This window comes from Macaca thibetana, chromosome 15 (assembly GCF_024542745.1).
Source record: "Macaca thibetana thibetana isolate TM-01 chromosome 15, ASM2454274v1, whole genome shotgun sequence".
Classification (NCBI taxonomy): domain Eukaryota; kingdom Metazoa; phylum Chordata; class Mammalia; order Primates; family Cercopithecidae; genus Macaca; species Macaca thibetana.
Window position 1 is genome coordinate 48,320,514 of NC_065592.1, and position 26,820 is coordinate 48,347,333.

Genomic DNA, 26,820 nt, shown 5'->3' on the forward strand with positions numbered 1-26,820 from the left:
TTTTAGTAGAGACAAGGTTTCACCATGTTGGCCAGGCTGGTCTTGAAAGCCTGACCTCAGGTGATCCACCCGCTTCGGCCTCCCAAAGTGCTGGGATTACAGGCGTGAGCCACCGCGCCTGGCCAATCATTTGTATTTCTATACAGTAGCAACAGACAATTTGAAAATGAAATCTTAAAAACAATTCCATTGACAGTATCATCAAATAACATAAAATAGTTCAGAATAGCCAGGTGTGATGGTCCATGCCTGTAGTCCCAGCTACTCTGGATGGCTGAGGTAGGAGGATTGCTTGAGCCCACCAGTTCAAGGCTGTAGCACACTATAATTGTGCCTGTTTGAATAGCCACTGCACTCCAGCTTGGGCAACATAGTGAGACTCCATCTGTAAAATAAAATGAAACAAAACTAAAATACTGCTGAGAGAAATTATAGACCTTAGTAAATGAAAAGACATACCATGCTTATGGATTAGAAGACTCAATATTGTTAAGATGTCACTTCTCCCCAAGTTTATCTGTAGGTTCAATGCAATCTTGATCAAAATCCCAATAAGCTTTTTTTGGGGGGAGGAAGGGGTAATTGACAAGTTGATTCTTATTTCATATGGAAATGCACAGGGATTCAAGGTTGCAGTGACCCCTGTTTGCACCACTGCACTCCAGCCTGGGAGACAGAGTGAGACCTTGTCTCAAAGAAGAAATTTAAAAAAATAAATAAATAAAAAGGAATGCAAAGAATCTCAAATAGCTAATATCTTCACATTGAAAAAACAAATTTGGAGAACTTAGTAGTACCTAAGTTTGAGACTTAGTTGATATCTAAAGTAACCAAGAGACACTGGTATTGTCATAAGTAGTAGAAAGTAGAATATAACAAGAGTCAGAAATAGACACACATACATTCAATGGACTTGGTTTTTTTTTTTTACAAAGGTCCCAAGGCTATCCAATGGCGAAAGGAAAAGTTTTCAACAAATGGTGCTGAAACAATTAGAAATATGGAAAAAGTGAACCTGGACCCCCCATCTCACACCACAACAAAATTATTTTGAGATAGTAATAGACCCAGAAGTAAAGGCTAAAAATATAAATAATCTAAAAGGAAACAATATTTTCATGACCTTGGGGTAGGCAAAGATTTATTAAAGAGGACACAAAAAACAACAGAAGAAAAACCTGAAAAATTGCATCAATATAAGTGTCTGCTCCTCAAAAGACACCTTTAAGAAAATGAAATGGTAAGCCACAGACTGGGAGAAGATACTTCGAATACATATATTTAACAATTTTGTATCCATAATAAATAACTCCTGTCAGTCCATAAAACAAAAAACTCCAAAGTCAGGGAAAAGATTGGAGCAGATGCTTCACAAAAGAATATGAATGACCCCGTGAGCACATGCAAATGTGCCCACCATTAATTATATGGGAAATTAAAATTAAAACCACAATAATATACCATTTCACACCGACCAAGATGGAAGTTAAAAAAAAAAAAAAAAAAAGGCTGACCAATGTGTCTATCTACTGGAGCTCTCCTACTGCAGGTGGGAATGTAAACTGGATATAATCAATCATTTTGGAAAACAGGTGGCGGTTTCCCATAAAGCTAAACATCGACTTACCCTGGCACCCAGCCGACGTGGGAGAGCTGGGTACACCGGTGTACACTTTACAAAACTCATCGAATTGCACACTCAGATTGTGTGCATTTTACTGTATCTAAACGTTAGCGCTATAAAAGCAAAACAAAATATAAGATCATAAAAATAAAAGCAGTTCCTAGGGGTCACCTCCTTTTCCTGGCTTCCTCGGTGCGGAGGGAAACGAAACTAGCGAGAGGCAGCACAGCCTCCGCGGCCCCCGCCCACCGCTAGTTGCACTTTCGATTTTCCTTTTAGTTATTAAGATTCCCATGCAGCTCCGCCTCTCGTCCGGTATCATTTCAGCGGAAAAGCCTTGCTTTCCCCGCTGGCCACGCCCTCCTCCTACCCGGCTTTAAAGCTAGTGAGGCACAGCCGGGCGGGCACGTAGCTGGAAGCAGAGGCTGGCATGACTACGGAGCAGCGGCGCAGCCTGCTAGCCTTCCAGGATTATATCCGGAAGACCCTGGACCCTACCTACATCCTGAGCTACATGGCCCCCTGGTTTAGGGAGGGTGAGTGTCCCCAGCGGCGCCTTCTCGGCGGAATACATCTGAGGACTTGTTTTTCTCTTGCTTCGCTCCCTTCTTTTAATCTATACAGATAGCCTGCCAGACACCCCAGTTTGTGGTAAGATCTCCGCAGCATTTTAGGCTAGAGGTTGCCAGAGTTTGAGGAGCCCTCGGAGGCCTAGGTGGGGAAACTGAGTTCCAGCGAGGTGAAGCGACTTGCTTAAGGGTGCTCATCTATTTAGTTCAAAGCTGGGGAAGAAATGTTCTGTTTGTTTAATTTATTTTCACTAATATTAAAGTCTACTGTGCTTGGCTGGATACTGACAGAGATTGAGAAATGAGATAAGGGCTCTTCCTTAGTATACATTACAGCCCAAGGGATGGGACACAAAGGTCAGATAATTACTGTACTGAGCACAAAATGCGCTCTGAGCTTAAAGCAAGTTGATGCTTACTCTGCCGAGTCTTATTTTCACATCCAAAGAACTGGAAGCTGGAGAGGAGCCGGACTTTTCCAGACGTTAGGCTTTAATACAGGTGTTTCCATCTAGCTTCGGAGACAGGTGATCCTGGGTAATGACCATTTGTAAATTTGTATCAAATTACTTTCTGCTGGCGATGAGCGGAGGCTTTTGGGAAAGAGGTGAAAGGAGGTGGTACTTACAAGATATCGATGAGGCCCGGCGCGGTGGCTCACGCTGTAATCCCAGTTGTAGAGCACCCGATGCTGTTGCTGTTCGGGGTGCCACTATGAAACCCGCACGGACCTAGGGGGACTGAACAAAGGGGGGCAAACGTGGGAATAAAAGACAAGAGACAAAAGGGTATATTTGGAAGAAGAGATCAGGGGGCACCTTGCGTCTAGTGGACAAGGGCCCTGAGCTTTACACAGCCCTCCTTATTTATTAGGCAAAAGAGTGAGAAGTGGGGGTGGTTGACAAGGGGGGGGTGGTTGACGGTGGGCAGCTTGATTCACAGCAGGTTTGCAAGACTGCATTCTTCGAACAATAGGTGCTAGATTTCTCAATAAATAATTTAAAGGAGCCCAGCACCAGGGAGTGAGGCTCTCAGCAAACCTTTTGGTGGCAAGGCAGTGTGAGTTTGCCCACCTGCTGCATTCATGATAAGCAGTTTGTTGTTTGATCATATAGCCTCCAGCGGAATGCTGAGTTGGTCACGGTCCCAAGGGCCTTCAGCTCCCTGCACCCAGCACTTTGGGAGGCCGAGGCAGGCAGATCACAAGGTCAGGAGTTCAAGACCAGCTTGGCCAATATGATAAAACCCCGTCTCTACTGAAAAATACAAAATTAGCCAGGCGTAGTGGTGCACGCCTGTAGTCCCAGCTACTCAGGAGGCCGAGGCAGGAAAATCGCTTGAACCAGAGGCACGGAGGTTGCGGTGAGCCGAGATCATACCACTGCACTCCAGTCTGGGCGACAGCTGTCTTGAACTACCTAATAGGGCGTGTCATTGAAAGCTGAGGAAGCAATGAGGAGCCCAGTAGAAACCGTCCCTGCCCTAATAGTGATTAGTGTGCGTATGTGAATGCAGGTAACAAAATAGTAAATAATAAAGTGCAGCAGTGCTTTGATGGAAAAAAGCTGGGATGTCTACTAGAGTCCAAAGGGCACAGCCAAAGCTTCCCAGATATTTGGCATTTGAACTGAGGTATGAAGGAGGAGAAAAAATTAGCTGGAAGGAGACAATAATAAATTGCAGTTAGAGGGCTCCTTATGTGCAAAGGTCCAAGATGAAAGAGAAACCAGAGTGTTCCAGGTATCCAGAAAATATTAGTATGGTGGCATTGTGGAGAGAGAGGCAGGAGTTGAGAGAGATGAGACTTGAGAGGCAAGCAGAAGTGGGATATGAACAGTTTTGGACTTTATCCACTGAAATGTGATAAGGAGAGGGGACCAAAATAGAATTTGCATTGTAGAAAAACGACTTTGACTTCAGTTTGAGGAATTGCTTGGATAGGTACAAGACAGGGAGAAAGAGAAGGGCAGATGCAATGATGCCAGGACAGCAGAGTGGAAAATCTGGAAGCAGGGAGACCAGTTAGGAAAATAGGAATCCAGAGGAATGGGAAGAAATGGATGGATTCAAGACACAGTTGGAAAGTATAATCAATAGGTCTCTTGGGGAGTTGTGGTGAGGAGGTAAGGGTGAGGACAGGGTGGAGAATGACTTCCAGGTCTCTGGCTTTGGTCCTTGGGTGAATAAATGGTAGTTTCTGAGATAGGAAATGTGGGAAGAGGAACAGGTTTGCAGGAGGAGAAAAATTCGGATTTAGGTATGCTGGGTTTGTATGCCTTGGATACATCAATGAAGAGATGTTCATCAGATTGTTGGCTGCACAGGTGTGGAGTTCAGGAAAAGGGTCCACAGTTGGGGAGACATTAATGTAGAGATCCTTGCTGAAACAATGAGAGTGGGTGCGATTGTTACTGAAGCACCAGGGATTCAGCCTAGGTTCTGTTGCTGCCTGCACAGAAAGCCAATCACTGAGACGACAAGTATCACCAGGGCTTTAATTGGGAGCTGCAGCAGAGGAGGTAGGAGATCAGTCTCAAATCCATCTCCCTGACCCATTGAAATTAGGGGTATGGATAGAAGAAAAGAAATATAACTAGGTGTTGGAAAATGGACTCTGGAGGGGTGAGGAAGCAATCATGAGAAATGAGGGGCCTGGTGTCTCATTGTCCGGATGTGATGATCTGATGAGTTTCAGTTCTTTTATATCTTTTGAGAGGCCTGGGGGTCCCTTTGCTGGGGAAGGAACTCAGATAAAACAAATATAAGTTTCAGCTTTAAGATCAGAAGGGTCAATTTCTGTGTTTATTCGAAAGAATTGTATATGGGACTATTGTGTTGGTTTCAGTCCCCCTCTTTCTATTTATCAATTCCTGGATCATGGGGAATCTGATCCTCAATCTTTCTGGCAGCTTCATGCTGAGGAATGGTGTGGGTGCAGTTCCATACTATGGGTGACCACGTGGCCACCCAGGAATCAAAAGTTAATCTGATACTATAGTTTTTTCTGAGACACAATCTATATCATTACTGTTCCCCACTTCCACCAAAGACATATCACACCAGGGTGGGCCTACCTGCAAAATAAGCCTCAGTTACATATACTTGGCTTATTTACCCACACAAAGTGCAGCAAAAATTATTGTCTATATGGGCTCTCCTAATTGGCTTTGCTGGAACCTCTCACAAGGCCATTTCAGTCAAAGCCCTGGGAAAATAACTTGTTCCTCCAACTGTGTCCCATTATAAAAGAAAACAGATTTTTATTAAATGTATGCAAGAAAACACATTGCCATGAATTAAGAGTATTCACAAATAGTTTATAAATTCTGGAGAAATTAGGGAGAGAGAAAATGCCTTAAATTCTGTTTACAAGGGTATACTCTACTTAATATACTGTATTCTTAAAGGCTACGAAGCTTAAAAGAAAAAAATTCTCCAGATTCTGAAAAACAAAAATTCTCCAGACTTTTTCAAACACAACCATAAAAAATTATTTCAGTCTCACATTAGTTCAGTCCATGCAATCAACTCCTGCTGTGCTTCATATTGGGTTAGTCATCTTTATAAACATGTTATTCTTTTAATTAAGAGGGACTCTAGAAGTTTTCTGTAGGACATTTTCTAGGACTCTAAGAGTCCTAGAAGTTTTCTGTATTCCAGTGGCACAATCTCCAAAGTTATCAGAAATCTGCATTCAAGACTCCTTTTCATGAAGTCCCCTAAATAAATAATCTCTGGACTACATCTGATTATAAGTCACTTTTTGAGAAGAATCGATGCAAAACAACAATTGTGATGACAAAAGTCTTAGGAGAGCCATAAAGACACAGTTGGCAAGGAAATTTTTTTTTTCTGTTGGCATACAACACTTTAACATAATAATCATCATTACTGACACCATATATTAAGACATATCAGAATTTTAGGAATCTCATATAATCCTGCAACACATATTAATAGCACATCTATATAAATATAACCCAAAGCAAGTTAAATACCACCTCACATTTGATAATGCTTCCTATATAATTCTAACATACCAAAGAAGCCTAACATGTCTCTCTTGGACTTCAAGGAAGCTAATATACAAAAAAGTTAGTTTGAGGTAAAAACAAAACAAAAAACCTGAATTTAGAACTTGAAATTTTTGCTGTTGGGAAGTCTGTCAGTTATCAAAGATTTAAGACACTTGATATCACAAAATAGGATCACAGGTCACTATAAAATAGTTATTCATTTAGCCAAAAACATAAAACATTTACCCTTTGATAGGTGACTCAGTTTCCTAAACAATGCGGCCTAATAAAGACAGCATGAGGCCAACTAAATGTCTCTCCCTCTCCTTTTTCTTCCCCCTACAGTTTACTCAAAAGGTAAACAAATATTTTATCTCAATAATATACAAACATCTTATTCAAAAGAGAACATCAAATTTTACCTCTGTATGGTATATTTTTAATGTTAAAGCTAATTTTAATAAAACCTTGTAAACCTAATTTTAATCAGTTTGACTATAAGGTAGGATTTCTGTAAACTTTTTTTTTTTTTTTTTTTTTAGATGGAGTCTTCTGCTCTGTTGCCCAGGCTACAGTGGTGCGATTTTGGCTCACTGCAACCTCCACCTCCTGGGTTCAAGCAGTTCTCCTGCCTCAACCTCCCTAGTAGCTGGGATTACAGGCCATGCCACCACATCTGGCTAATTTTTGTATTTTTAGTAGAGACAGGGTTTCACCATGTTGGCCAGGCTGGTCTCCAACTCCTGACCTCAGCTGCTCCGCCTGCCTCAGCCTCTCAAAGAAGTGAGATTACAGGCGTGACCCACCACACCCAGCCTGAGCCACCACGCCCAGCCTGAGCCACCACACCCGGCCATCTTTTTATAACCTTTTACGATTTCCTATTAAAGAGTAGAGTAATGCTCCAAGAAAACCCTGTTATGACACAGGGGCCCAGACATTGGTCTTGCATCAGTGTGCTTTTGATGTCAATGTTTAATTCATAGAAAAACCCTGAGCTAATTTTATAACTCAAAATCAGCCCTTACAAGTTCACATGCTCACCTTTTCTGCAGTAGTTCCTGGGCCTAGAGGGATTGAATGGTTTTAATTTCTAGCCCTGTGTCTCATGAAAGCAGTTCATTTTGGTTGTCACCTTCTGAGTCTGAAGATGAGGCTTCAATTGGTGTCAATGCTCAAGATTTAGCAGGTATTGGTGTTTTTTGGACCCAGGAGTCAAAGGCCTTTGAATTATTAAATAATTGTTTTCTAAGAATTATTTAATAGGGTATTTTTACGATAGAAAACCCCATCATTCTCTCTAATGTGTCACAAAATAAAACCCTGGGATTTGGTGTCCAGTAGTTACCGTCTGAAACACTTAAACCCATTATACAATCCATTGTATTAAAGTGGTTAGGTTACTCCTTGCATTTATCTGTTAGCATTCTAGTGACAAAACTGTGACCTGGAGCCTCAAAAATGTGGTAGGTCCTGTGCCAAACTTACCAAAGTAAGATGGTTAACTTTTCTTTCCATCATTAAAAAAAAAAATGGTAAATGCAAGTATGAGTTCTGGAAATTCAGTATGAGGATAAATCTTTCATTTAAAAAATATACAACAAAACAAGGACAAAGTGACAGCAAGCACACAGTAATTTCTTTTCAGCTATTTTAAAAGAGCCTCATCTTACATTTCCAAGATTGGTTTCTAGAGGCAGTACTGACAATTGATTTAGGTGACTTACACCACTAGAATCTTCAAACTGGCGCAACACTTGTATGTACATATTTTGTTTTCAAGTATACACATGAAGGCCCATCAGTGATAAACAGCTTAGGATAAAAAAACACTAGAAAGTCTTATAATTTTTTTTATGACTTAATCCAAGTAAATGTTATTTAATCTTAATAATGGTAAACACAACTAAATTAGTTTGAGAGAAAGCCCAATCAATATAATTTCCTTAAAGCCAATTTTTTTCTGAATCTTAAAACTTTGTACCCGTGTAGCAGTTTTGCCTCATGAAAGGAAAAGATCTGAAACCACTCAAATTGTTGATTGAATTGAATTACCTTGGAAATAAACACCATTTAAACATTTCTCTCACCTACTTTTCCAAATAACCAATAATAATGTACTATTTCTGTTCAGAACTTATAAGAATAAACCTTTTATTTTTTGCCAGGAACCTTAAAGTTCTTATAGCTCTCTAGTTCATTAGAGATAAGCAAAACCAAACAAACTTTAAAGGCTGATGTCCACCATCAATTTTTGGAGGCTTGAAAAAGGTAGCTTAGGAACTTTGGATAAGTAGAGCAAATGATGAGTTACTGGAAATGCATAGGAAACAAAATGACTATTCATGGCACCAAATAAGAGCCTTCCTTCCATTAGAAACTAAAAACCATCAATGGTTTTATTAATATGTATATATAAGTAAAACCTAAAGAAGAGCAAACAGCAAATAAATGCAAATTCAAAGAAAAAACAAACAGGAAACCAACCTGAAAATTTTCTACTCAGTTTACCTTGGAGGCTACAGTGTTACCCAGAGCCAGAAAAAACACATGATGAATATTTTGTTCCTGATGCACAATTTAATGTCTTTAAGTTCACCAATACCACTATATATATATAGTACAATTAAGAAATTCACTTTAGGCTGGGCATGGTGGCTCACGCCTGTAATCTCAGCACTTTGGGAGGTGGAGGTGGGTAGATCACTTGAGGCCAGGAGTTTGAGACCAGCCTGGCCAACATAGTAATACTCCATCTCTACTAAAAATACAAAAATTGGCCAGGCATGATGGCACACACCTATAATCCCAGCTACTCTGGAGGAGGCTGAGGCATGAAAATTGTGTGATCGGGAGGTGGAGCCGAGATCATGCCACTGCACTCCAACCTGGATGACAGTGAGAATCTGTATCCAAAAAAAAAAAAAAAATCACTTTAGGTATGTGACCAGTAAGTGATTATACTTTAATAGATAGTATATATACTTTAATAGATAGTATATCTATACAGAAGAGCAAATACAGTGTGAAGCAATGCAAGCATGTAGGGAAATTTGGTTGTTGATATATCTGGCTTCTGTCTGGCTTCATGATTAACTATATTAAGAAAGAACTGCCAAACTGCCAGTGTGTTTCTTTACAATATTTCTTATTTTACTTTCATCAGGACAAAGAACTTTATGAGCAGTGTTAATTAGCCAAATTTCTCCAATATTCTATCTGGTTTTAAGAGAGTATTATTTAAACCTTTTAAATTTTATATTTTCGCTGTCTGTACATACAGATAGACACACAAAGAAATAGGAAATAAACTATATATGACTTACACCATCTATGATATGCTTGGACTTTCTGATTTGTCCTGGATTTTCCTTCTTCTTCTTCTTTCTGTTTTTTTTTTTTTTCAGTCATTTAACTTTAGGACAAAAAAATTTACCATTATAAGATGCTTTGTCATACAAAATTATTTTCTTTATAACCTTCCTTACCAAAAATACATCTTCATACTCATAACTTTCTCCACATCTTTCCTCTACTTCTTTTCTACATTGTTTCATAAGTAACTTTTGAAGTCCATAATTTGAATTATTAATAGACTTTAGATGACTTCTGAGTTATATAAAATTATTTTTTTCTGAATAAAAACACATTGTCTTTTGCACATTTTATATATAGAATTACATATGAACTAGAATTCTTATCCTTAGTAACAACCTTAAATTTCAGTAAAAACCCAGGAAGCAAGAAATCTTGAGCTGCCTAGCACATGTTAGTATTTTATAGATGAGAACCATCCCACAATTTTTTAGAAACATGCTCCCCACATCATAACCTTTTCTTGATTGGAAATGACTCAAACATCCAATGATTATATTTCTGATTATGCCAAAATTCATCTACAGCACTTGACCATTTACATTTTATTTACTTTTAGCAGTTTATCTAGATTATTTCTGTATCATTTCCTTGTTGACCATTTTATAACCTGTGAATGTCAGGTGTTCACCTAAATAAGGACCTTAAAAATAACTGCATGGGCATTGTTATTTATCAATAACTCAGATGATTCAGCTGTTTTCATTAAACTAACTGTTAAATTAGTCTTATAAAGAATTCACACAAATATTCACTGGGTTTATAGCTTTATAACCTTCTGCCAAACTCTGATACCTCACATTATCTAGCTGAGACAAATATAAAACCGAGACAAAAATATATGCTGACAATTCTGAAGACATTTCTATTTTTATTTTATCGAAAATTTAAAAGACAGCTTGTTTAATAAAGATTTACTTAAGTCAGTAAGTATAATCACTTACTGGTCACATACCTAAAGTGATTTTTTTTTTTTTTTTTGGATACAGATTCTCACTGTCATCCAGGTTGGAGTGCAGTGGCATGATCTCGGCTCCACCTCCCGATCACACAATTTTCATGCCTCAGCCTCCTCCAGAGTAGCTGGGATTATAGGTGTGTGCCATCATGCCTGGCCAATTTTTGTATTTTTAGTAGAGATGGAGTATTACTATGTTGGCCAGGCTGGTCTCAAAACACTTTGGACTTAATTTATGAGCACTCTTTTATTTATAAGCCAATTTGGTCTGTATAGTGTATAACATAGTTAATGTACATCTAGATAAACACATCTAAACATGTATACACACGCAAAGATTCAATAGCTTTTACCTTGGAACTCTAGCCATGAGATAGCAATACAAACTCACCAGTCTACAACCAAGTCCCCATATGGCTAAACTTTGTTTGCTCCAATTGGTAATCCAGTGAAGGCTGTGAACCACAATTTTGGGTAAAGCAGTTTCCATGGCAGTTCGATTTTTAGAAGCTAGATTCCAAAGAACCCTGGGGCCAAACAGCACTACAGAAGAACGTCATGTTGCAACTACTCACCAGGCCCAACCCTGCTTAAAACAGCGGCATAAAATACACGGGAAATTTGGCTAATACCCAGAATACATGGGACTCCACCTGGCTTTCCCATTCAACAGCCAACTCCAGATTCCAAAGAATATTTGTTTATTGAATTCTAATTTCCTATTACTAAATTCACACACACACACACAATCACCAAAACACAATCCAAACTGCTGTAGCAATAGACAAGCCCTCACAGTGTTCAAACTGAAATAGTCGAGGTGCGTTTCTGTCTCAATTGGGCTTTATTAACCTGCAAACAGAAATTTCTTAGGAGTTTTCCAAATTGAGAGGAGCTGATCCCACTGTCTGGTACCCAAAAAAGACACTAACTTGGCCAGACACAAACACAGCAATTACAAACATGCTCCCTAGAGTATCATACTGAAAGAGTCAGGGTGCTTCCCTTTCTTAGTCAGCTGGGCTTGTTTAACCTGCAAATGGAAGCTCCTTTTAAAATTTCCCAAATTGAGAGGAGCAGATCTTGCTGTCTGGGCCAACAAAGGACACTCACTTATCCAGATGCCAACGTCACATTTCAAAGGTTGTTCTTCCTAGCAATCAGGAACTCAGCTGGGGCTGGTAGCAGTGGGGCCAGAGAGCCCAAAACTCACTTCCAGCCAAAATTAGGTGGGCAGTTGCTTAGGAGGGCTTCTGAGACTCCTGGACCACAGCAACCCAGCCACAAAAATCTGTTACTGAAGCACCAGGGGTTTGGCCTAGGTCCTCCTGCTAGCCACACAGAAAGCCAAACAAGGAGACAATGAGTATTGCCAGGGGAGAAGGCTTTAATTGGGAGCTGTAGCCAAGAGATGAGAGATTAGTGGATCTCCGATCCACCTCCCTGACCCACTAAAATTAGGGGTTTATATAGCAGGGAAGAAATGTAATTGTGTGGGAAAACAAGAACTCAGGAAGCAATCATGATGAATGAGGGGCGTGGCCTCTTATTGTCTGGATGTGATAATCTGGTGAATTTCAGTTTGATACTTTTTGAGAGGCCTGGTGGTCTTTCTCCTGAGAAAGGATCTCAGATAAAACTAGTGTAAGCTTCAAGCTTAAAGACCAGAAGGGTCAATTTCCATTTATCTGGAATAAATGTCTATGGGACTGTAGTCAGTTTCAAGATTGCTTTTTGGAGGGTGAGTAGAAAGAGCCTGGGATGGAATCCTGTGCAAGCCCTCATTTAAGAGATGAGCAGAGGAGGAAAAGAGACTGGGAAAGAGTGCCACATAATGTGGGCAAGGAGACATCACGAAAACCAAGGGAGAATGATGCTGAGAACCCAAGCTCTGTCAGAGCTAAAAAATCTTGCCCTTTACTTTGGCATTATTGACTTCTGGGGCCACCCACAGGACTAGTTTCTGTGGAGTAGGGATGAAGGTACAGGTATAAGATGGTTGGGAAACTAACTGCAAGAGTAGACTGAGGAATAAATAGAGGTCAAGGAAGTGGAGAAGATAAATGTAGGCAGTTCTTTTGAAAATATGATTCACAAATTAAAAATTACAAGGGAGGTAGTGCTTAATAGTATCTTCACACAAATCCAGTCTATACAATTTGGTTACAATGTGGGTTCCAAGAAAGGAGAGAAGACAGAAGCAAATATAAATGGAAAAAATAGAAAATTTCATGTGTCTAAGAAAGAAACAGCACTTTGTATGTGAGTTTAATGAGAAGGGAATACACTAGGATTTTCATATTTCTGAGATGAAGAAATAATCATGTAAGCATTCAGGAAAAACAAATAAGGTTTTTTGGGTTTTTCTGTTTGTTTGTTTTTGTTTTGAGACGGAGTCCCTCTCTGTCACCCAGGCTGGAGTGCAGTGGTGTGATCTCGACTCACTGCAGCATCCAACTCCCGGGTTCAAGTGAGACGGAATTTCACCATGTTGGTCAGGCTGTTCTCAAACTCCTGGCCTTGTGATCCGCCTCGGCCTCTCAAAGTGCTGGGATTACAGGCATGAGCGACCACACCTGGCCACAAATAAGATTACTCAGGTTTCTTCTACTGAAATCAACATCAAATTGGTCTCTGACTTCTCTGCAACTCTAATGTAACTAAAGAGTAAAACTGTGTGCAGAATTTAAAAGGTAAAACAAAGTTGCCCCTATTTTATATTTAGCCAGGTATTTATATATGTAAGCAAGAAGAAAACATTATTATATGTGTGGGGTCTCATATATATTTCTTACAGAAATTACTGGAAATGTGATTCCAAACAATGAGAACTGAAAAAAATTAGCTTAAAAAAAGAAGTTCTTGTAAGGCAAGGATTGGTTGTGAATGTTGAAACTAGGCATGTAGAGTTGATTTTAAATAACTTTATAAATTTGTCCACAAAAGTAAGTGCAATAGTCAAGCATTTTTTAAAAATTATACTTTAAGTTCTGGGACACATGTGCAGAACGTGCAGGTTTGTTACATAGGTATAAATGTGCCATGGTGGTTTGCTGCACCCATCAACCTGTCATCTCCATTAGGTATTTCTCCTAATGCTATCCCTCCCCTGGCACCTCACCCCCCGACAGGCCCCAGTGTGTGATGTTCCCCTCACTGTGTCCATGTGTTCTTACTGTTCAACTCCCACTTATGAGTAAGAACATACAATGTTTGGTTTTCTGTTCCTGTGTTAGTTTGCTGAGAATGATGGTTTCCAGCTTCATCCATGTCCCTGCAAAGGACATGAACTCATTATTTTTTATGGCTGCATAGTATCCGTGATATATATATGCCACATTTGCTTTATCCAGTTTATCATAGTATCCGTGGTATATATGTGCCACATTTGCTTTATCCAGTTTATCATAGTATCCGTGGTATATATGTGCCACATTTGCTTTATCCAGTTTATCATAGTATCCGTGGTATATATGTGCCACAGTTGCTTTATCCAGTTTATCACTGATGGGCATTTGGGTTGGTTCCAAGTCTTTGCTATTGTAAACAATGCCACAAGACACATACATTTGCATGTGTCTTTATAGGAGGATGATTTACAATCTTTTGGTATATACCCAGTAATGGGATTGCTGAGTCAAAGATTATTTCTGGTTCTAGATCCTTGAGGAATCACTACACTGTCTTCCACAATGGTTGAACTAGTTTACACTCCCACCCACAGTGTAAAAACTTTCCTGTTTCTCCACATCCTCTCCAGCATCTGTTGTTTCCTAACTTTTTAATGATCGCCATTCTAACTGGCATGAGATGGTATCTCATTGTGGTTTTCATTTGGATTTCTCTAATGACCAGTGATGATGAGCATTTTTTCATGTGTTTGTTGGCAGTATAAATGTCTTCATTTGAGAAGTGTCTGTTCATATCCTTCGCACCCACTTTTTGATGGGGTTGTTTCTTTCTTTAAAATTTGTTTAAGTTCCTTATAGATTCTGGATATTAGCCCTTTGTCAGATGGATAGATTGCAAAAATTTTCTCCCATTCTAAAGGTTGCCTGTTCACTCTGATGGTACTTTCTTTAGCTGTGCAGAAACTTTTTGGTTTAATTAGATTCCATTTGTCAATTTTCACTTTTGTTGCCATTGCTTTTGGTGTTTTAGTCATGAAGTCTTTGCCCATGCCTACGTCCTGAATGGTATTGCCTAGGTTTTCTTCTAGGGATTTTATGATTTTAGGTCTTACATTTAAGTCTTTAATCCATCTTGAGTTAATTTTTGTATAAGGTGTAAGGAAGTGGTCCAGTTTCAGTTTTCTGCATATGGCTAGTCAGTTTTCCCAACATTTATTAACTAGGGAATCCTTTCTCCATTGCTTGTTTTGGTCAGGGTTGTCAAAGACCATATGGTTGTAGATGTGTGGCATTATTTCTGATGCCTGTTCTGTTCCATCGGTCTATATATCTGATAATCTGTTTTGGTACCAGTACCATGCTCTTTTGATTACTGTAGCCTTGTAGTATAGTTTGAAGTCAGGTACCGTGATGCCTTCAGCTTTGTTCTTTTTTGCTTAGGATTGTCTTGGCTGTGTGAGTTCTTTTTTGGTCCCATACCAAATTTAAAGTAGTTTTTTTCCAATTCTGTGAAGAAAGTCAGTGGTAGCTTGATGTCGATACCATTGAATCTATAAATTACCTTGAGCAGTATGGCCATTTTCATGATATTGATTCTTCGTATTCATGAGCATGGAATGTTCTTCCATTTGTTTGTGTCCTCTTTTATTTTGTTGACCAGTGGTTTGTAGTTCTTGAAGAGGTCCTTTATGTCCCTTCTAAGTTGGATTCCTAGGTATTTTATTCTCTTTGTAGTAATTGTGAATGGGAGTTCACTCATGATTTGGCTGTGTGTCTGTTCTTGGTGTATAGGAATGCTTGTGATTTTTGCATATTGATTTTGCATCCTGAGACTTTGCTGAAGTTGCTTATCAGCTTAAGGAGATTTTGGGCTGAGACTATGGGGTTTTCTAAATATACCATCATGTCATCTGCAAACAGATACAATTTGACTTCCTCTTCTCCTAACTGAATACCTTTTATTTCTTTCTCTTGCCTAATTGCCCTGGCCAGAACTTCTAACAGTATGTTGAATAGGAGTGAGGAGAGAGGGCATCCTTGTCCTGTGCCAGTTTTCAAAGGAAATGCTTCCAAGTTTTGCCCATTCAGTATGATACTGGCTGTGGGTTTGTCATAAATAGCTCTTTATTATTTTGAGGTATGTTCCATCAATACCTAGTTTATTGAGAGTTTTTATCATGAAGGGCTGTTGAATTTTATCAAAGGCGTTTTCTGCATCTATTGAGATAATCATATGATTTTTGTCATTAGTTCTGTTTATGTGATGGATTATGTTTATCGATTTGCATATGTTGAACCAGCTTTGCATCCCAGGAATGAAGCAGACTTGATTATGGTGAATAAGCTTTTTGATGTCCTGCTGGATTCAGTTTTCCAGTATTTTATTGAGGATTTTTGCTTTGATGTTCATCAGGGATATTGGCTTGAAATTTTCTTTTTTTGTTTTGTCTCTTCCAGATTTTGGTATCAGGATGATGCTAGCTTCATAAAATGAATTAGGGAGGAGTCCCTCTTTTTCTATTGTTGGGAATGGTTTCAGAAGGAATGGTATAAGCTCCTCTTTGTACCTCTGATAGAATTCAGCTGTGAATCCATCTGGTCTTGGGCTTTTTTTGTTGTTGTTGTTGTTGGTAGGCTGTTACTGCCTCAATTTCAGGACTTGTTATTAGTCTATTCAGGGATTTGACTTCTTCCTGGTTTAGTCTTGGGAGGGTGTATGTGTCTAGGAATTTATCCATTTCTTCTAGATTTTCTAGTGTATTTGAGTAGATGTGTTTATAGTATTCTGTGATGGTAGTTTGTATTTCTGTGGGATCACTGGTAATATCCCCTTTATTATTTTCATTGTGTCTATTTGAGCCTTCTCTCTTTTCTTCTTTATTAGACTGGCTTGTGGTCTATTTTGTTAATATTTTCGAAAAACTAGCTCCTGGATTCACTGATTTTTTTTTTGAAGGGTTTTTTGTGTCTCTATCTCCTTCAGTTCTACTCTGATCTTAGTTATTTCTTGTCTTTTGCTAGATTTTGAATTTGTTTGCTCTTGCTTCTCTAGTTCTTTTAATTGTGATGTTACGATGTCAATTTTAGATCTTTCCTGCTTTCTCCTGTGGTCATTTAGTGCTATAAATTTCCATCTACACACTCCTTTAAATGTGTCACAGAGATTCTGGTACGTTATGTCTTTGTTCTCATTGGTTTCAAAGACCTTATTTATTTCTGCCTTCATTTCATTATTTACCCAGTAGTCATTCAGGAGCAGGTTGTTCAGTTTCCATGTAGTTGTGCAGTTTTGAGTGAGTTTCTTAATCTTTAGTTCTAATTAGATTGCACAGTGTTCTGGCAGACTGTTATGATTTCCACTCTTTTGCGTTTGCTGTGGAGTGTTTTATTTCCTATTATGTGGTCAATTTTAGAATAAGTATGATGTGGTGCTGAGAAGAACGTATATTCTGTTGATCTGTGGTGGAGAGTTCTGTAGATGTCTATTGGGTCAGCTTTATCCAGAGCTGAGTTTAAGTCCTGAATATTCTTGTTAATTTTTCTGTTTCGTTGATCTATTATTGACAGTGGGGTGTTAAAGTCTCCCACTATTATTGTGTGGGGGTCTGTGTCTCTTTGTAGGTCTGTAAGAACTTGCTTTATGAATCTGGGTATTCCTGTATTGGGTGCATATATATTTAGGATAGTTAGCTCTTCTTGTTGCATTGATCCTTTACCATTATATAATGCCCTTCTTTGTCTTTTTTGATCTTTGTTGGTTGAAAGTCTGTTTTATCAGAGACTGGGATTGCATCCCCTGCTTTTTTTTTTTTTTTTTTTCCTTTCCATTTGCTTGGTAAATCTTCCTCCATCCCTTTATTTTGAGCCTATGTGTATCTTTGCATGTGAGATGGGTCTCCTGAATACAACACACCAATGGATCTTGACTCCATCCAATTTGCCAGTCTGTGTCTTTTAATTGGGGCATTTAGCCAATTTACACTTAAGGTTAATATTGTTATGTGTGAATTTGATCCTGTCATTATGATGCTAGCTGGTTATTTTGCCCATTAGTTGATGCATTTTCTTCATCGTGTTGATAGTCTTTATGATTGGTATGTTTTTTGCAGTGGCTGGTACTGGTTTTCCTTTCCATATTTCCATAAATATTTCCATATTTAGTGCTTCCTTCAGCAGCTCTTGTAAGGCAGGCCTGGTGGTGACAAAATCTCTCAGCATTTGCTTGTCTGTAAAGGATTTTATTTCTTCTTCACTTATGAATCTTAGTTTGGCTGGATATGAAATTTGGGTTGAAAAATCTTTAAGAATGTTGAATACTGGCCCCCACTCTCTAGGGTTTCTGCAGCGAGATCTGTTAGTCTGATGGGCTTCCCTTTGTGAGTAACTCAACCTTTCTTTCTGGCTGCGCCTAACATTTTTTCCTCCATTTCAACCTTGGTGAATCTGACGATTATGTCTTGTGTCTTGTGGTTGCTCTTCTCGAGGAGTATCTTTGTGGTGTTCTCTGTATTTTCTGAATTTGAATGTTGGCATGTATTGCTAGGTTGGGGATGTTCTCCTAGATAACATCCTGACGAGGGTTTTCTAACTTGGTTCCATTCTCCCCGTGACTTTCAGGTACACCAATCAAACATTGATTTGGTATTTTCACATAGTCCCATATTTCTTGGAAGCTTTGTTCATTCCTTTTCATTCTTTTTTTCTCTAATCTTGTGTTCATGCTTTATTTCATTAAATTGATCTTCAATCTCCAATATCCTTTCTTCTGCTTGATTGATTCAGCTATTGATAGTTGTGTATGCTTCACAAAGTTCTTATGCTGTTTTTCGGTTCCATCAGGTCATTTAGGTTCTTCTCTAAATTGGTTATTCTAGTTATCACTCCTCTAACGTTTTTTCAAGGTTTGTAGCGTCCTTGCATTAGGTTAGAACATGCTCCTTTAGCTCAGAGGAGTTATTACCCACCTTCTGAAGCCTACTTCTGTCAATTTGTCAAAGTCATTCTCTGTCCACTTTAGTTCCCTTGCTGGTGAGGAGTTGTGATCCTTCGGAGGAGAAGAGGGGTTTTGGTTTTTTGAATTTTCTGCCTTTTTGTGCTGGCTTTTCCTCATCTTCATGGATTTATCTACCTTTGGTCTTTGATTTTGGTGACCTTCAGATGGGTTATCTGTGTGGATGTCCTTTTTGTTGATATTGATGCTATTCCTGTCTGTTTGTTAGTTTTCCTTCTAACAGGCCGCTCAGCTGCAGGTCTGATGAAGTTTGCTGGAGGTCCCCTCCAGACCCTGTTTGCCTGGGTATCACCAGCAGAGGCAGCAGAACAGCAAAGATTTCTGCCTGTTTCTTCCTTTGGAAGCTTCATCCCAGAGGGGCACCTGCCAGATGCCAGCTGGAGCCTTCCTGTATGAGGTGTCTGTTGTCCCTGGTAGGAGGTGTCTCCCTGCCAAGAGGCATGGGTGTCAGGGACCCACTTGAGGAGGCAGTCTGTCCATTAGCAGAGCTCAAGCGTTGTGCTGGGAGATGTCACACTCTCTTCAGAGTCAGCAGGCAGCAACATTTAAGTCTGCCGAAGCTGTGCCCACAGCCACCCCTTTCCCCAGGTGCTCTGTCCCAGGAAGATGGGAGTTTTATCTATAAGCCCCTGACTGAGGCTGCTGCCTTTTTTTCAGAGATGCCCTGCCCAGAGTGAAGAATCTAGAGAGGCAGTCTGGCTACAGTGGCTTTGCCAAGCTGCAGTAGGCTCCACCCAGTTCGAACTTCCAGGTGGCTTTGTTTACACTGTGAGGGGAATACAGCCTACTCAAGCCTCAGTAATTGTGGATGCCCCTCCCCCAACCAGGCTTGAGTGTCCCAGGTTGACTTCAGACTGCTGTGCTGGCAGTGAGAATTTCAAGCCAGTGGATTTTAGCTTGCTGGGCTCTGTAGGGTTGAGATTTGCTGAGCTAGACCACTTGGCTCCCTGGCTTCAGCCCGCTTTCCAGGAGAGTGAATGGTTCTGTCTTGCTGGCATTAGAGGTACCACTGGGGTATGAAAAAAACTCCTGCAGCTAGCTCAGTGTCTGCCCAAATGGCCACCCAGTTTTGTGCTTGAAACCCAGAGCCCTGGTGGTGTAGGCACCAGAGAGAATCTCCTGGTCTGCGGGTTGCGAAGACCATGGGGAAAAGCATAGTATCTGGGCCACGGTGCACCATTCCTCATGGCACAGTCCTTCGTGGCTTCCCTTGGCTAGGGGAGGGAGTTCCCAGACCCCTTGTGCTTCGTGGGTGAGGTGACACCCTACCCTGCTTCGGCTCGCCGTCTGTGGGCTGCACCCACTCTCTAACCAGTCCCAATGAGGTGAACCGGGTACCTCTGTTGGAAATGCAGAAATCACTTGCCTTCTGTGTTGATCTCTCTGTGAGCTGCAGACCAGACCAGAGCTGCTCCTTTTTGGCCATCTTGCCCTGGTTCCTAGTCAGGCATTTTTTAAGAGAGGATTTTCATATAGTAAAAAAAAAAAAAAAAAATTTAAGTAAATAATTTGGTTTAAAATTTTAGATTGAGTCTGTAAGGAGCTAGGGAAAATTATGAAAAATAAGAGTTAAATCCCTTGCCTCAAAAGGGGGAGACTTAAAATATTACCATTTTCCACTTGCTTCTGTAGTTTTAAAAAGCTATATGAATGGTTACAGATAATGATACAATTTAAATGATGTTGTATATGTTTTGTTGTTCTTGAAGGAGATAGGAAAGGGAAATATAAACAAGATAACGCAAGGAAAACTAGTTATATCAGCTATGGCCATGTAATTAGGTCAAACATCTTTTAAATAGGTGTAAATGAGTCAGAAAGCAGAATCCAGGTTTTGGTCATCTGCCAGAGACCCGTGTAAAGTCTAATAACATAAAAAATGAAAACAGGGGCCAGGCTTGGTGGCTCATGCCTGTAATTCCAGCACTTTGGGAGCCTCAGGTGGGAGGATTGCTTGAGCCCCAAAAATTGAGCCTATGGTGAGCTATGATCATGCTGCTGTACTTCCGCCTGGGCAATGGAGCAAGACCCTGTCTCAAAAATAAATAAATAAAAAAGAGATAAAGAAGGGACAAAAATATATTAAATAAATGCATACAAAAAGAAAGCAAGAATTATACTTAAATCGCACTAGTGGAAGGTATTAAGATATCACAGTGAAGAATTGGTACACATAAATCTTTGTTTATTAAATATTAGAAAACATCAAGAAATGGGAATTAATAAGATATCTTTATTAGTACTGCTAAGTCAGATAAATGATAAAGGTATAAATAGGCCGGGCGCGGTGGCTCAAGCCTGTAATCCCAGCACTTTGGGAGGCCAAGACAGGCGGATCACGAGGTCAGGAGATCGAGACCATCCTGGCTAACACGGTGAAACCCCGTCTCTACTAAAAAATACAAAAAAACTAGCCGGGCGAGGTGGCAGGTGCCTGTAGTCCCAGCTACTCGGGAGGCTGAGGCAGGAGAATGGCATAAACCCGGGAGGCGGAGCTTGCAGTGAGCTGAGATCCGGCCACTGCACTCCAGCCCGGGCGACAGAGCGAGACTCCGTCTCAAAAAAAAAAAAAAAAAAAAAAAAAAAGGTATAAATGATCTGTTTAATAAGGTTAATTTAATGTCTATGTTTTCCATTCTGTATCATATAAAGAATATATCCTTCTCCTCCAATTCTTAAAAAGCTTTGCCAAAGTGATCCTATATGAGTTACAGATAAATATTTAATAAATTCTCAAAGTATAACTTTTATGAGTTTTATTTTCAAGTTTGTAGGCTCTGTGACTCTGGGCAAATGTCTTAACTCTTGTATGCCTCAGTTTCCTTATTTGTAAAATTAGAATAACAACTACGTTTGGGTGTTTTGGAAATTAAACTGCATGGCATTAAATTACAGTTAGCTATTATTCTATATCCCAGAAATTAATCATAGGTTTAAAAAAGTATCAAATAATTTCAAAGTAACATTCTTTTGAGTAACTCCTAACAGAATGAGAAAATGTAAACAAGTATAGCTACTTTCAAAAGTAAGCATGGCAATCAGCCAACACATTATATATTTTAAGATGTAATATGCTTTTAATCAGAATTTATAGCCTAAATGGATTTATTGGTATTTCAAAAGAATGAAAACTTATGAATTAATTAATTTGACAGAAGTAATTGCAAAAAGAACAGCCAGTTAACTCCAAAGACAGCAAACTGGCTAAAATAAAGAACAAAAACAAAATTACCCCAAATTACCGGAACTAACAGAGTTCATTCAGTCTTGTTGCAATAGATACGTAAAATAAAAATGGAGGCCACGCATTTTTATCTACTGGAAAACAAGTGAGATTATACTAGGAAAACAGTATTTTCATATACTGGAAAAACAAGCCAGATTATATAACATCTACCTAAATGCATAAAAGATTCTTATAAATCCAATTTAGAAAAAATATGAATGTCCCCTCAAAACTAGCTGTGAGACATGAACAGGAAATTTATTCAGAAAAAAAAAAAAAAGACATTGGCCAAAGGTGGAAGAAATGCCACAAGAAATCATTAAAAACAGTGAAGTTTATTTGTTTGGTCTGTTTTTTTCTCTCAGTTTTGCAAAAGTTATGAAGATTGAGCACATTCAGTGCTATTGAGGGAAATATCATTCATACACTATGGATGGAGGGTAAGTTAGTACAGTTTGGAAGGTAGTTGGGGAAAATGTATTAACATTCATTCATTCCTTCATTGATGCATTCCTTCATTTATGGATTGATTGATTGATTGAGACAGAATCTCACTCTGTCGCCTCGGCTGGAGTACGGTGGTGCAATCTCAGCTCACTGCAATCTCCACCTCCCAGGTTTAAGCGATTCTCCTACCTCAGCCTTCTGAGTAGCTGGGATTACGGGTGCAAGCCACCACGCCTGGCTAATTTTTCTATTTTTAGTAGAGATGGAGTTTCACCATGTTGGCTAGGCTGGTCTTGAACTCCTGACCTCAAGTGATCCACCTGCCTTGGCCTCCCAAAGTGCGGGATTAGAGGCATGAGCCACCGCGCCTGGCCTCAACATTTAAAAGCATATACCATTAAACTGAGGAATTATACTTCTGAGAACTTATTCTAGGGAAAAGTTGGTAAAGCAGGTAAAGACAGATGTGTCTGTACTAAACACATTTTAGTTACCTATTAATAAGGAATACATTAAATTATACTACACTTATGTGACATAAAACTATGCAGCCACTAACAGTTGATGTAGGTACATATTTATTAATAGGAAACAACATCTGTAATCCATTGAGTAGAAAAGAGCAGATTTGTTAAATCTTATTTATTTAAAACTATATATTTATACACATAATCAGATACATAGAAGGATGGTTTCTAGAGGTTGTTACATGTGATTGAAGACAGTCATACATTTAACAAAAATATGCTGAAATGATATGAAGAAAACTATGAAGTCCCTGAGGAGAAATCAGGCTCTGATTTGATTGAGGAAGAGACAGCCTACGTTTCTGCATGGGGACTATAGGTTTGTAAACATGTCAGTTCTCCCCACGCTAATTTATAGAAGGCAATCACAATAAATATACCAGAAAGTAAGTTAAAAGAAAAAGCACGCTGAAGAACTTCTTAATTTTTAATGTGAGTATATATTAATGTAGTATAATTTAATGTATTCCTTATTAATAGGTAACTAAAATGTGTTTAGTACATACATATCTATGTCTTTACCTGCTTTACCAACTTTTCCCTGGAATAAGTTCTCAGAAGTATAATGTGAAAGATACCCCTGAGGTCTTCTTTTGATTCCCTCTGCAGAGGCAACCATTGTTACGAAGTTGATTTACATTTTTCTTACTTATGCCTTTTTACTTTATAATGTGCATCTCTGTCCACATACCTTTTGGGTTCAACTCCTTTTTCTATTTTCTATTAGAGTGATCAAGTTTTTCTCTCTTCCCTATTTTTTTCTAGGCTGCTTTGGAAGCTCTAGATTCCATTGGTTAACTTTAATTGTGACACATATATCTATTATATATAATAGATATATAATATAATATATAATTATACAAAAATATGTATGTTATATAATATATAACAATATTATATATTATAATAGATATTATATACTATATATGCTATATATAGTATATATTATACTATATATAATTTATTATATAATATATAATATATGTAATTATATATAATTAATATATGTTAAAATTATATATAATATATTAAAAATTATAAACTAAAATATAAATTTAATTTATATTTATATAAAATAATAATTTATTATAAATAAAAATAATAAAATAATTTTAATTTATATAAAAATATAAATTTATTTTAATTATATATAATTATATATTATATAAATATATAATTATTTATTTATGTAATATAAATATATTTATTTATGTAATATATATTATATTATATAAATATATTTATTTATATAAATATATTTATTTATATTATATAAATATAATTTATTATATTTATATTTTATATAATTATATAAATTATATATAAATATATATATTATATATATATAAATAATATAAAAAATAAAATATATTATATATATTATATAATATAATTTTATATAAAATAAATATATTAATATATATTATATAAATATAATTATTTATGTAATATAAATATATATTTATATTATATTTATGTAATATAAATATATTTATATAATATAAATATAATTATGTTTATGTAATATAAATATTTATTTATATTTCTGTAATATAAATATTTATTTATATATATATATATATAAATATAATTATTTATATATATATATAAATATAATTATTTATATAATATAAATATATTATATATATTTATATAGATAATTATGTATAATTAATATATAATATATATATATATATAATATAAAAATTATATAAATTGTAATAAATTATACATTTAATAATTTAATACATCTATATATATTTAGTATATAAAATAATATATGATATATGATAATATGATATAATAATATATATTATATATGATATTTATATCAGTATTATTTTTTATACTAAATATATATATTTTATATATTTATTAAATGTATTAAATGTATAATACATATATATGTTTTTGAGATGGTCTTCTTCTGTTGCCCAGGCTGGAGTGCAGTGGTGGGATTTTAGCTCTTAGCTCACTGCAGTCTCCACCTCCGGGGTTCAAGTGATTCTCCTGCCTCAGCCTCCTGAGTAGCTGAGATTACAGGCACTGGCCACCATGCCCATCTAATTTTTGTATTTTTTTAGTAGAGACAGGGTTTCACCATGTTAGCCAGGCTGGTCTTGAACTCCTGGCCTCAAGTAATCCACCCATCTCAGGCTCCCAAAGTGCTAGGATTACAGGCGTGAGCCACTGTGCCTGGCCGTGACAAGTATATTTTATCAGTGAGGATTTGGTCAGGGACCAGAGACACTAATGAGTGTTATGGCTGGATATAAAACTTTTGATTCATATTTTTTTGCCATCCGTGGAAAGCAAAGGGAGCTTATCCACACTCTCCCCATGCCCACATCTAGCATCTCGTTTACTATAACCCTCTCTGCAATCAGATATTGTGATTACTGACACTAGTTACTTCGTGGAAAAGGAGCACTGAAGCCATGTTTCTCCTGGAGAACTTGCATGGTTCCCTGGAAGCTGCAGGACTTTTCTTACTCACAGGTTGTCCAGGATGTTTCAAGGCAGACCTGGGTGTGTGTGTGTGTGTGTGTGTATGTGTGTATGTGTGTGCATTTGAGATGGAGTCTTGCTCTATTGCCCAGGCTGGAGTGCAGTGGCACGATCTCGGCTCACGGCAACCTCTGTCTCCTGGGTTCAAGTGATTCTCCTGCCTCAGCCTCCTGAGTAGCTGGAATTATAGGCACTGACAACCACGCCTGGCTAATTTTTGTATTTTCAGTAGAGATGGGGTTTCACCATGTTGGCTGGTCTCAAACCCCTGACCTCAAGTGATCCACCCACCTCAGCCTCCCAAAGTGCTGGGATTAGAGGTGTGAGCCACTATGCCCACCCTCAGATTTTTTATAATATTTTGGAGTCAAAGGCCAAGTGTGATTCTGGAGAGGCACCAGGTGGGCACTATTCTGAGTATCCATTCCTTTGGTAGCACTTTCTGGACACATGCATGAGCCAGGTACTGTGCTGACGATTACAAGATAAATGTTCCAAGTCACAGTCTCAGGTAGAAGACAGGCCCACATTTACTACGTACCATGCAGTGTAAGTGCTTTAGTCAGTAGTCAGTAAAGAGCTTTAGTCGGTAAAGAGACTGAGAAAGCAGAGAAGGGATCAAGAAATTCTACCTTGAGAAGCTGAGGTTGGCATCACAGTGGGCCCGGGGACAGCAAAGGCAGTGGGAAATACTGTTAAAGATGAGGTTTTGTCTGCATTGTCGATGCTTTTGAGGAAATTGTCACTACTCTGTAGCAGCAGATATTGGGGCCAGGTAGTGGGATGGGCCTGACCACATGCAAAGTAAATGTGAACTGCCCAGGATACTGCAAGGCAGTTTATCTGGGAAGGCGGTAGCTGTGGCTGGGATAAATTTGCGTCTCCACGTGGAATATCTGTAATGGCTGGTAGCATGTCAAAAGGAAGCTCAAGCAGCAGGGAGGCCTGGGAACAAAAGTACAGCTGTAAGGACTGGGCTTAGGAACAGAATGAACTGACTCAATGAAATACGGTAGGATTGTGGGTCCAGGGAAGCTGGGATAGGTGACAAGATAGGTTGCTGTTACGAGTTGAATTGTGTCCCCCCGACCCAAAAGATATGTTCAAGTCCTAATTCCCAGTACTTCAGAATGTGATTTATTTGGAGATTGTGTCTTTACAGAGGTAATTAGTTACGATGAGGTCATACTAGAGTAGGGCAGGCCCCTAGTTCAATCTGACTGGTGTCCCTCTAAGAAAACAGCCATGTGAAGTCATAGAGACAACAAGAATGCCGTGTGAAAACATAGGCAGAGACTGGAGTGATGTGGCCACAAGCCAGAGAAACGGAAGGCACAGTTGGAGGGAGCATTGTCACAAGCCAAGGAATGCCAGCAGCTACCAGAAACTGGAAGGGCAGGGAATGCATTCTCCCTTAGAGTCTTCAGA

At 38.4% G+C, this 26,820-nt stretch overlaps 1 protein-coding gene across 1 annotated transcript in view; it reads left to right on the top strand.

Moving 5' to 3' along the window:
- The first annotated feature begins 287 nt into the window (after window positions 1-287).
- RIGI (RNA sensor RIG-I) overlaps window positions 288-26,820 on the top strand; it is a 71,499-nt gene continuing 44,966 nt past the window's right edge. Inside the window, exon 1 of the mRNA XM_050760754.1 lies at window positions 288-2,160. Within this exon, the coding sequence (XP_050616711.1) occupies window positions 2,055-2,160 (106 nt within the window). The 5' untranslated portion in view covers window positions 288-2,054. The remainder of the gene's footprint in view (window positions 2,161-26,820) is intronic.